This window comes from Python bivittatus, unplaced genomic scaffold (genome assembly GCF_059951505.1).
Source record: "Python bivittatus isolate LINGU-HERP-01145 unplaced genomic scaffold, Pbiv_v1 ctg000080_np1212, whole genome shotgun sequence".
In the NCBI taxonomy this organism is placed as follows: domain Eukaryota; kingdom Metazoa; phylum Chordata; class Lepidosauria; order Squamata; family Pythonidae; genus Python; species Python bivittatus.
This window is the reverse complement of record NW_028277035.1, coordinates 36,314,494-36,326,562: the sequence shown is the minus strand read 5'-3', so window position 1 is coordinate 36,326,562 and position 12,069 is coordinate 36,314,494. Positions and strand designations below refer to the sequence as shown.

Here is a 12,069-nt window from a genome sequence, read left to right as displayed (position 1 = left end):
ATCTCTTGAACATTGGGCGGTTGGGTCAGGGCAAGTAGACACAATTTGCACAGATACACATATGCACCCCTCACTGTTGCATCTCTGGGGAAATGCCTGGAAAGGAGGTGCTGTTCACAAATTATCTTTTCTGATTGCAAATACAAAGCCAGAACAGTTGGAACGTAGTTGAATCTGGCCTTTAAGAAGAGGGATTTCTTTAAATGGGCCCTCGTGCAGTTCTACCTCCTCTCTCCTCCCCTCTATTGAGTTTTCATGACACATTCTTGCTTGTTCTTTTTTTGGAGCTAGAAATTTCCTAACTTGTGGTCTTTTCAGAAAAAGAGAAGTGTCTTCTCCAACAGGCAACCAGGCACGAAGAATACACAACTGAAGGAGGATTAGCAGCCTTTGTTGCCTCATCCTTTGTTCTCCACTAAGAAAGATTCCCTGGGCCAAGGTACTGGCACTGTTCTCCTAGCACAGCACACCTGACTTGTGCTGGATGGATAGCTTCACTCCAGGGCAAATGGGCCCACTTTTGGTTCTGGTAGCAGCTGCTATCTGGCAAGGTAGGTCTTCTTCTTGCTCACTCCATTCACACTTCAGTAGACTGGGAAGAAGAGCAATTTTCCCTAGCCGTAAACCACCACCCCCATATTGAATTACAACTCCCTTCAGCCCCAGTCTTTAGGGCCACTTGCTATGCTGGTTGGTGTGAAGGGAGTTGTAATCCAATATCTCTTTCAAATGGGGAAAGCTGGGTTAGAAAATCTATAATGGTAATGTTATTTAGTGTTTTAGATGCACTGCAAAAAGATATGAACCATAATCATGTCTTTAAAGTTTCTGTTGAAGGAAACCATATGATCACCCAAATTTGTTGCCTTTCCGTTGGTATGATTGCTAGTTCGATTCATCCAAGATTTCATTAATGCCTATAGTTTTTGTTTTAAAATTTTGATCATTTCTTCACTCTTTTCTGAATAAATTTACTAACTTGTTGAATATTCAAGTGTAATGTTCAGTTTGTTTATACAATGCCCGGTTTGGAAAAATAAGATCTGATTTTTTTTTCTATTTTTAACATTAAGCAGTAACTTTTTGACTAGAATACTAACCAATTAAACATATAAGCTGAAGCAGCTCAGTTAGGACAAATGAATTTATTTTCTGCTCAGAGAATTGATAATCTATTATTTCATTTGGAAGTGAGGAATTTTTCTCCACCAAGAAATATGTCTAATCTGTTTTAATTTTTAGTTTGTAATTGTATTTTAAGTGTAGTTCACCAGTCCTTTACAGTATCTTCAGCATCTAGACATAGACTTGATCAAAATATTTTAAAGTAAGGAAGATAAACTAGAGACATTTTATATGACGAAAGTATGGAATGGCTTTTCTTTTTCTTAGTCTTTTCTCAAGCTTTACCATAGATGGCTTCTCATTCCATCATAAATGGTACAACTAACCTGTACTTGGATTGTCAGTCTGTTTTCTGATAAATATTTTAAGTAAAGTGGGGAGAGTGAGTTTTGATCAAGAATTTAGCATATTCATGCATGCATTATTCATTCATCAATTATAGCTAATATAATAATCTACCCTAGTAAATGGGAGCATCAAAGGTTTATGGTCACAATGGGGTTAAACTGGAAAAGTTCACACTGTGCAAAAACTTGACTGTATTTCTTCTAGTTTCCAAAAGTCAGGAGGAAGAAGTTACATGCTCAGGCTTGGTAGAAGAAAAAGTCAATGTGCTTCAGACTATAACTGAAGGTTTCTGTTATGCAATGCAGTGATGTGGTAAAGCCAGTGGCCAGTAGTTACTGAAAATACTAAGGAAGTAGACAAAGATCCATCTTGGAGATGTTCCATGCAAAACTTCATTTAGTTCAGCATTAGAATTGGCAGGAGAGAGATTCTTTTATACTTTGAAGAAACTGAAAGCTGATTTTATATCAATATGGTTGCATTATTAGTAACACTATAACTAAATACTAACAGTATAACCAAATATCAGAAGAGTAATTGGGTTTGGGTGGTAGGGATAATTGCTGTGCATTTGATTTCTCCAAGCTGCCACCAATTTTTGCAATCTTAATGCATCAGTATAAGTATGTTATATATTGATGCAAGGAAAAGATGAAAACCCAGAAGTCAATCACCCAATCCTAAGGAAGAAAGAGATGGAACTTCCTCCATGCCTAGTTTTGTTGTGCAGATGAAATCCATTCTATATCCGCAGCTCTAATTTTCCCCAAATTTCACACATTCCTAAAGGACACTTTGGGGGCAGGCGAGCTATATAAGTCAAGATCAGGGCTGACAACCGGGCTTCTTTTTTAAACAATCTGGACATTTTGTTCCTCTGCTCAGTGCTTTCACCCCAAATTTCAGAGCTTTGACCTTTTAATATCAGAGATAGGAAAGAGCAATGGTAGTTCTATGTGTGCCTTCTTTGGAAACACTGTGCAGAGATCTTCCTCCTCCTTTTAAGGAGAATATCTGGACACTTACTTCAGTCTAAGTGAAGGACATGGAACTAGATATCGGAAAGGCAGCTCACAGTGGAAAATCAGTGAACTCAGCCCATCTTTCCTTCCTCTTCAAATAAGTCCTACTTAATGTCTTTTATTGCCATGACTGATTGATAAATCTATGACGAGAGTAGATTTGATGGACATGGAAAAGGTTGATGGGTGGAAAAGGATAGATTGATCCCATATCAGGAGAAATACTGGCAGGAGAAGTTGAAAGACAGCATCAAAACTGCCCTGATCTGTGGCTGGTAGCAGCTGTCCACCCACCTACTTCTTTGACAATCCCATCTCACTCCACCATCATAATGTAATTCCACAGCATTTTGGATATGACGAAATGACAACTGCCTTGTACCAACCTGCTGTTGCCATTCAGTTAATTTGGGCAGGAGAAAAAAGTGAAGCGTTACCTCCAGCCCCAGGGGCAAAAAGCCCTGTGTGAGTACAGCTACAACGGCTACTGAATTTGCTAGAGGGATTGTCACCAAGAAGTCAGTGTGGTATCTCTACAATCCTGATTTGATGTACAGTATATCAGAATTTACAATTGTTGTAGTAAGGCTTACTTCAGAATAAATGCACACGTACTGCACAGACTGAACTGATGGATAGTGGGAAAAGTGAGATAACGTTTTCTAGGAATGTTCCTGCAACCTATAGTTCTCCAAATATAAGAATCTGATTTTTCATAGTTAAGCAGCTTGGGTGCTGATAAAAGAATATATGTATCTATGTATTTTGTTCTACTTGATTTCAGCAAGTTTGCTTGTTTTTGCATTAGAAATGTAAAAAACATTATTTCCCATATTCACAGTTGTTAAATCAAATACTATCCACCCTGACACCAAATTGCTGCATCTGTATGAAGTGGTTTTGCAAATGTTATACTAATGCTTGTGAACAGAAACGTCAGTGTTTCCTTCCCCTATAATTTTTTAAAAATCATGTTTTATTAGATTGTTGTTGTTGTTGTTTTCTTTAAATCTAGCCGTTTACTTCCAAATATAGCAAATACTACCAGAGTTTTTCATCTATTCTTGATCTCTGCCCTACCTTACCTACCATGCATGATAGCCCTACAAATTAACCTGTTGTATTCTAAGTTTCAGTCCTGAACTAAATGTTTGATGGACTCCAAAATGAATCTTTATCAGATTCTTCAAATATTTATCTAATAATCAATCTAAATTCAGTTTGTTCTTGTTCAGTGATTTTCTGGACTGCTCTGAAAATGCAAGAATTCTATGGAAGCTTAGGAGATAGACCAATAGTCTATAGTGAACAAACTTCTCTAAATAAATAAGTCAACTGACTCTTACTGATGTTACTTTAGTACAAGCAGCCATTGGGGACTGTTCTGTTTTAAAGAACATTTCAGTTTACCAAGGGTTACAAGAAGACCACTAGGTCTTTTTGAGCAATCTGTGGAATCTACTGTACAACACAAATTAAGTGTTCCTTGGCAAAATAAATATGGAAAGGAATTAGACACAGGATTCAAACTGTCCGAACAAAATATTAAACATTTGGAATGGCTGGATGTGCAGAGTACCAGTTAGAGTTCTAATAATTATTTGTTTTAAAAGTTTATATAATGGATTGGCCTTTGGAGTTTGATACAACTGGGTTATTAAAAACTGAATAATATTTAATATTCAGTGCTATGATGAATTTATAAATTTAGGATCAGTAATCTACACTAGTTTTGGTTTCATATAATCATGCTTCAATTTTAATTACTATACAATTAGTTTTGCTTGCTATTTTTTGACTGTTGGCATATAGGGTGGCTATTTTTAATCCTGTATTATTGCAATATGGAAATTTGAGAAAGGTGCCTTGTTAACGTATCAGTTTATATGGACAGGTATGATTTCTGTCTAAATTCTTGTCTGAATAGATTATTTTTAATGATTTGATTAGAACTGTACCAAATATCTGTTCTTTTAATCTGGGGCAAAGTAGCTTTAGATGATACAAAACATTCCAATATCCTACTCCTGAGCATTATCTGTGTCCTGCTTGCCATTTCTTGTCACATTGATCCTAATCAATAAAAAACCATAAAATGAATATGCTGATGTCATAGGGATATATCAAAATTGGCTATGTGATTACATTATGAAAGTAAAATAAAGCTGATTGATAGTGTGGTCAACCCATCAACCCTTCTTGGGCTCATCACATATATAATTCCAAATTAAGACAATTACATTAAGACAATTAAGGTTAATTGAGTCAAGCTTGGGATCCTATTGGTCTACCTAGCACTCTACTGATTGGCAGGATTCCTCCACCAGTTCCTGGAATTGGTCTCTGAGACAGTGGTAGAGAACCCCCAACTTTAGGTGCTGAAGTTTCTCCCTTCCTTAGGGGCTGACTCTGATAAGGCTCAGGAATTCATGTTCTCCATAGCAACCATGGACTTATCTCAAGTAATCTTGAGCACAATACATATAGGTGGTCATTTATTGGGCCTTGTTTTTGTCTCAAAGCAGATGTTAGATGATCTGGAGATGAAGGGGATTTCTATTACTCCATTGCCATGGTCAGATCATGCCTTGACCAAGTTGCAATTGTTAGCCACTCATGATTTCTGCAGGGCCGTATTCAGATGGTCCATCCCAGATGCCTAATGAATCAAACTGGTTTCCAAAGGGAAAATTTCCAGTGTTCTGGCAGGCAGTTCTGTGAAACAGCTGATGAATAACTGGTAATGGGAGGCAAACTGGGTGCGTATTGTCCCCCCAAGCTATCTCTTTCTGGAGGCCTCTTCCACTTGGTGACTTGGTTCATGGAGACCCTTTGGGACATGAAATACCCCTGGAACACTTGTTGGAAAAAGATGAGAAAGAAATTTGACTGAACACATGTGCATATCCTTGTTTGAGCCTACATCATTGAGATAAAGGAGGTGACGCACAGCTACTGTACTTCTTCACTGCATTTGCAGATTGTTATCCAATGGCCTTCTTTGGGATGGGGAGTTCCCTATTAGGGAGTCAACATAGAGATTTCCTATATGGTGGCTGAGACCATTTTGCATTTTGCTGATAAAGTCTCGCAGATTTGCCATAGTCTTGACTCCACAGGAGCAGAGTACTTGCTGGTGACTAGGATACCATCTTACTATATTATCTGGGACTTCTTTGGCCTGTGACTGGATCTGTTTGGGCTAGTGCCGGTCTCCTGGTCTTGTTAGACCTCTTGGTGGCTTTCAACACCATTGACCATTGCATCTTACTGTTTGCAGTAGTTCTACTCCCTTCTCAGTGGGTGGTTTCAATCTGTGGTACTGGGGATGAAATGAAATGAAATGAAATCAATGGCCTCTACAATGTAGGGTGCTGCAGAGATCACTCCTCTTTCACTGCTCTTTAACATCTGTATGAAACCTCTGGGAGAGGTCATCCAATGGCTTGGGGCATGATATTATCAGTGCACTGATGATATCCAATTTTTTATCACTAACCCAGGCTAATTGTGACCTTACCTGGTGCAGGAGGATCTACAGTAGTTGCAGTAATGCATGCCTTCCAGTTGAGGTACTGCAATACACTTTACATGGTGCTGACCTTAAGGACTACTTAGAAACTGCAACTATTCTAGAATGCAGCAACCTGGCTACTTGCTTGCTGTCAGTACTGGGAGAATGTAACACTAATTCTGCAGGGCCAGTATTTTTATCCTGCTTTTCTTATTTTTTATAAATAACTCAAGCCAGCGAACATAGCTAATACTCCTTCCTCCTATTTTCCTCACAACAACAAACCTGTGAGGTGAGTTGGGCTGAGAGAGAGAGACTGGCCCAAAGTCACCCAGCCGGCTTTCATGCCTAAGGCGGGTCTAGAACTCCCAGTCTTCTGGTTTCTAGCCTGCTGCCTTAACCACTAGACCAATGATGGCGAACCTTTTGGGCTCGCTGTGTCAAAAATTTGGAAAATGCCTAACTTGACTCTGCTGGCATGTCACCAACCCTACCAAACAAAAGAGAAACAAGTCTTGACATATTTATTTATTTTAAAAAAATACAGTCCAATCATGTGTGGTGCTATGTATTATATAAAGAAACATCAAATAATTATAAAAATGAAATATGAGTAAAACAAACTCAGTTTCTATGGTAACTCAAACAGGGAGAATAATTGTTGGGGGGTGGTGAATGTTGGTATGTCACCCAAAACACCGTGGCATGCCACTTTTGACATGCATGTCATAGGTTTGCCATCACTGAACTAGACCAAACTGGCTCCCAGTATTGGTTGCCAGTTGGTTTCCAGGTACAATTTAAGGTGCCGCTATTGATCTATAAAGACCTTCATAGCTTGGCACATGGGTTGCCAAGTAGACTGCCTATTGTAACCAGCATTGACCCAATCACTAGATCCTTTAGGAGAAACTACTTTTGGTCCCACAATTCTGAAGGGGGGCAAGAATCTAGAAGACACTGGTTTTAATGGCGTTAATGCTTCTGAATGGCTTCCTAATGGAGATCAGGCTGGTTCCCTATTTGTTGACTTGATGAAGATGTTGAAAATGAAGTTATTTTGCAGGGCATTCTCATAGTTTAAGAACTACGCCATATTATATTTCCTTTTTTATTTGTTTCCTCATTTGTTATTGATGTTTTTATTTCTGAAGTTTTATGAAATTACAATTTACTCAAACCATGGATGTTTTAGTTTTTCTTGTTGTTGTTATATGTAGTGAAGCTACCAAGGGTAATTAGATTCTGGTGGGAGCAAGTCTAATAGATAAATAAACCATAGGTCCATATAACCCACTTCGGTACATTTTGCACTGATGAGCAAAGGCTACAAGATTTCATGCAAAAGAATTTCCAGTTCTTCTTAGAGATGCTAGCTTCTGAAAATTAATAAAAATGAACTGGTGATCTCTGGATTAACTGAATAAAAACGGCTGTATATGGGAAGAACACGGTATGTAATTGGGAGGGCAGAAACAGTATTAATTATGTTTGTAACTGCTGCAAAGAGCATAAGTTGCTTCTTTAAATATTTTTTCTTTTCTTTTTCTTTCTTTTTTCTGGATCTACACTGTCATTCATTTTTTCTTCTGTCTCTTTTCTAGCTCTCTTTTTATATCTTTTTCACTTTTCTATATTCTTTTTTATTTTTCTGTAGCTTTTAACTTTGTAAAAAAATTTCTTCAACAAAAAATTTATTTATATATATATATAGAGAGAGAGAGAGAGAGAGGGAGAGAGAGAGAGAGAGAGAGATGCTAGCTTCTGAAACTGGGATATTTTTATATAAAGCGTTAGTCCAATCACCGAGTTAAAGGCTTTCCTCATCAAATAATACTGTATGACAAGCATTTCTTTATTTTAACTGCTCCTCTGGATCTAAAAAACAAATAATTTTAATTTCTATTATCTCAAACACCCTCCCATTCACACGTTTTAACCAAGTAAAAAGATACTTTGTATGCAGCTTTCTTAAAGATATCCCATGTACTCCCATGGAGATTTCCTGTACAGCAGTTACTAGAGCTGTGAGTAGGTATGCTGAACACTGGTCCTGTGATGTTTCACTTTACAACCGCATCACTTAGCAAAAGAGCTGCCAGTCCCAATTGCGGTTGATAAGTGAGGACTTTCTGTACTGTGTCCAGATTTGGCTGCCATAATACAAAGTGTGGAACAGCATGCTGCTTGAGAAAATTGCAGGCACCTGTGCTGCTTTCCTTCCCCCCCGTTTGAGCCTTTCCCCCAGCATCAGCATGGCAGAGTGGCCAATAAAGCAGCAACCTTGAGACAGGTATGGGAGGAGAGGTGATACAACGTGTGCTTTTCAAGCTCTGCAGCCACTGGTGAATGGAGAAGTGCACCAGCCAAAAAAGAAGGCGTTTTTCCTTCAGAGGGAGCGGGTAGTCCAGAGCAAAAAAGAAGTATAGAGGCCCAGCAAAGAAAAGCACAACTTGGAAAAGTGCAAGAGCTCTACATGCTGGCCAATAAAAAGCAACAACAGAGAAAAAAAGTAGAAGAAATCCCAGAAAATTAAGACAGAATAGGCTCTGTAGGAAGAAAACATTGATGTATAATTGTAATTGTAATAGTAATATTGGAGTATAGGATAGAGGTAATTATAATAATGATAGTAATAGTATAGAAGTAATAGCAATAGAATATAGGATAGAGGTAATTGTCATAGTATTAGTATAGAAGTGATAGTAATAGAGGATTTATAGGATAGAGGTAATAGGAAGTACTCACATATATATAAGTTTTGCATCCCACTTGTATTAAATACCTTTGTTTTACAAAATAAAAAGTCTCCCCACCCCTTATAGGGAAATATCAAAGAAACCTCCTGGTCTAGAGCCCAGTGCTTTTGTGTCTCTCTTGAGTCTGAGTCAATCTAATTGGGAATGGTTTAAAAAAGAACCCGTGACACTGAGGAACTGGAAAGAATGCAGAGAAGAGCAACCAAGACAGTCAAGGACTTGGGGGCAAACAGCCTCCAATAAAGGAACTTGGTATGTTTACCTGAAAGAAAAGAAGGCTAAGGGGAGACATGGTTGCAGTCTTCCAATGCATAAAGGGCTGTCACAGGACAGAAGGTGTGGATTTATTCTCCAGAGTACCCATATGTAAGACAAGAGCCGATAGGTGGAAGTTTTACAATAAGAAATCCAAAAATGAAATGAGGAATTTCCTGACTATGAGAGCTACTAAGCAATTGAACAGCCTGTCTCCTGAAGACGTGAATGCTCCATCACTGGAAGTCTTCAAGAAAAGACTCGACAGCCATTTGTCCATGGCAGTATGAGGATTCTTGTATTGGGCAGGGAGTTGGACTAGACCTCCAAGATCTCTTCCAACCCTATGGTGCTCTCAAGATCTCTTCCAACCCTATGGTGCTTTCAGCATGCTGAAGAGCAAACAAAAGCTGAAAGCAGAGCAATGTGACTTGTAAAGATATTTAATTAATATTTCATCTCAAAGCTACCAACCAAGTATAATCAGTTAGTCATATAAAACATTTTCACTCAACTGAAAACTATTGGGAAGAGTATTTTTTATTTAAGACTTTTTTTTTCATTTTATAAGTCACCAAACAATACAATTAACATTGGCCTGGCTCTAGCAAGACACGAGTAGATTATCAAGGTGATAAAGGACTTGAACCCTCAGTATTCATCTATGTTTTCTCCTACAGAGGAGGCATGCCTCTGCCCCAGTTATCACTGCTCCAAAATCTGCCTCACTCAAGTCTACTTCTTGTTTCAGAGAGAGTGAGGTCTTTATTAATCCATCAGCACATTTCAGAAGCTCAGTCAACATGTCAGCTAGCTGCACAGCCCTATTTATCTCAATCCATTGATCTCAGTGGGATTTGCTCAACTGTTAAGTGAGAAGAGTCACAGCCTGAACTCTTACAACAGACCTATTAAAACAAATTTTCTTTCATTGGGTTGCAGCCATGACACTATGAGAGGTTTTGTTTTTGCAGAACTTAAACAAGGGAACTTTGATGTCCTCTTTGACATGATGTGAATCAGAGCTTACACATTGGCCTAATGCACATGTTTACTCACTCTTTTTAAAAAAAATTTGTTTTAATTTATTGCTAACAATTGTGACTTACTTGTTTTATTCCTTGGCTACTTTTTTTCTCAAAGAAGCCTAGGATATGTCAGAATGTAGTCAAAGTTTAACATAGGTATAAATAATAAAAACATCCAGTTTTTTTAAAAAAGAAAAAGAAAAGACTTAAAAAGAAAACATCACAAACTAAGAACTGAAATCTAAGACAAGTCCCCCTGAAGGAATAGCAGCATTCATTTCAGGGGGCTGCCATGAGTGTGCCCTAGAGGCCCATCCCAACCCATCTGCTCCCCAGTAAAGTACTAAAAAGCAGAAGTGAAAGAACGCAATATTGAGGAGCTAAAAAGGGGAGGGGAGGATGAGGCAGGGGAGACAGCCACAGAAGCTCGGGCAGAGACCACCATTCGCAATGTGTTTCCTCTGTTGCTGAAAAGGACTGTAAGGATTTGTCTTCTTTGATGCCTTCCTCAGCAGATCTGACTCACAGAATCATTTCTCACTTCCCCATATTTTCCTTATAAATATAGGTGGTGGTCAAAAGAAATTACTGACACTGCAAAAATGGGAGAAAAGGAATAGTCTTCTAACTCTTCTAAAACTTGAAGCCTTTTCTTCCTTTTGTTTCCCCCTTGGCAGCCACTGAAGAATGCTAAACTGATAATAAAATCCCACATAGAAACATGGTATTCATCCCAGGTTCTCTGATCCCAACCCTGTGCCTGTAAGCAAGTGTTCTCAATCTGATCCTTAAGAACTGAAGAACCATCCTGCCGAACCTGATAATGAAAGGTCCATCTGGTTCATCACATTGTTCCCACACTGACCAACCAAATGCCTAAAGGAATCCACGAACAGGTCTTCAGGAAAAAGGAGCAGTCCTATTCATGTTCCCAGCAACTGGTACAGAGAGACCTATGGATTTCAGTACTGGAGGTAATATAAGGCTGTCATGACTAGCAGCCACTGATAGTTTTATCCTTCATTAATTTGTGTTTAATGTCATCCAAGCTGGGAGACAGTACCACTTCTCTTGGATAGCAAATGCCATAGCTTAGCTATGCCTGGATAAAGAAGTGCTTCCTTTCATCTGACCTGAATCTTTGTACAGATATTTGGATCTAAAGCAAGAAATCTGGCATGGGTTCATTAGCTGTACCGGATGCCATCTCTTTAAAGAAGTTGCAGCCACACGGATCTCAAACACCTTTTTGGTTTCAGATGTGAATACCTACACCTCCCTCTCTGTAGAGCATTTCTGATTCTAGTATTAGAGGATTAGGAGAAAGATTCTCCTATCCATTTCCTCTGCAGCACAGATAAATTTACCCACTTCTATATTATCCCCTTTTACCTACCATTTTCTAAAATAAAACTTTGAAACTTTTCCTCATAGGGAAGTTGCTCCAACCCATGAATAATTTGTTTGCATCTTTTCTGCCCCTTCTTTAGCTCCGAAATAATTTCTGACAGAATATGCACAGTATGTGAAATGTCCCCACACAAATAGATTTTCATAAAAGCATTGTTATTTTAGCAGTCTTATTTTTTGTTTCATTCTTAATGCTGCACACACATGATTCCATTTTTCATTTTTTTTTACAATAATTTTACAGGACACTGAAGGAATGTTGCTTAAAACAGTGTTTTTCAAACTTGGCAACTTTAAGATGTGTGGATTTCAACTCCCAGAATTCCTCAGCCAGCATCCATGTTGGCTGGGGAATTCTGGGAGTTGAAGTCCACAAATCTTAAGTTGCCAAGTTTGAAAAACACTGACTGAAAAAAAGTAACCCCTAGATTGCTGCTAAGCTTCATTTAGGAAGTGTTTCTCTCTTTAAGAGAAGCACTCAGTCACCCATCAGATAGACAGACAGACAGACAGACAGACAAGCAAGCAAATAAGCAAGCAAAGATTGACAGTATTGCTACCTGTGTTGTCTGAACCCAGCTTTCCAGAACTGAGACAAATATCTTTCA

At 38.4% G+C, this 12,069-nt stretch overlaps 1 protein-coding gene across 1 annotated transcript in view; it reads left to right on the top strand.

The window, feature by feature from the left end:
- The first annotated feature begins 341 nt into the window (after positions 1-341).
- The window catches only part of CSF1R (colony stimulating factor 1 receptor), a 49,250-nt gene continuing 37,522 nt past the window's right edge, over positions 342-12,069 (top strand). The window contains exon 1 of the mRNA XM_007431168.3: positions 342-551. Coding sequence (XP_007431230.1) covers positions 485-551 — 67 coding nt within the window. The 5' untranslated portion in view covers positions 342-484. The remainder of the gene's footprint in view (positions 552-12,069) is intronic.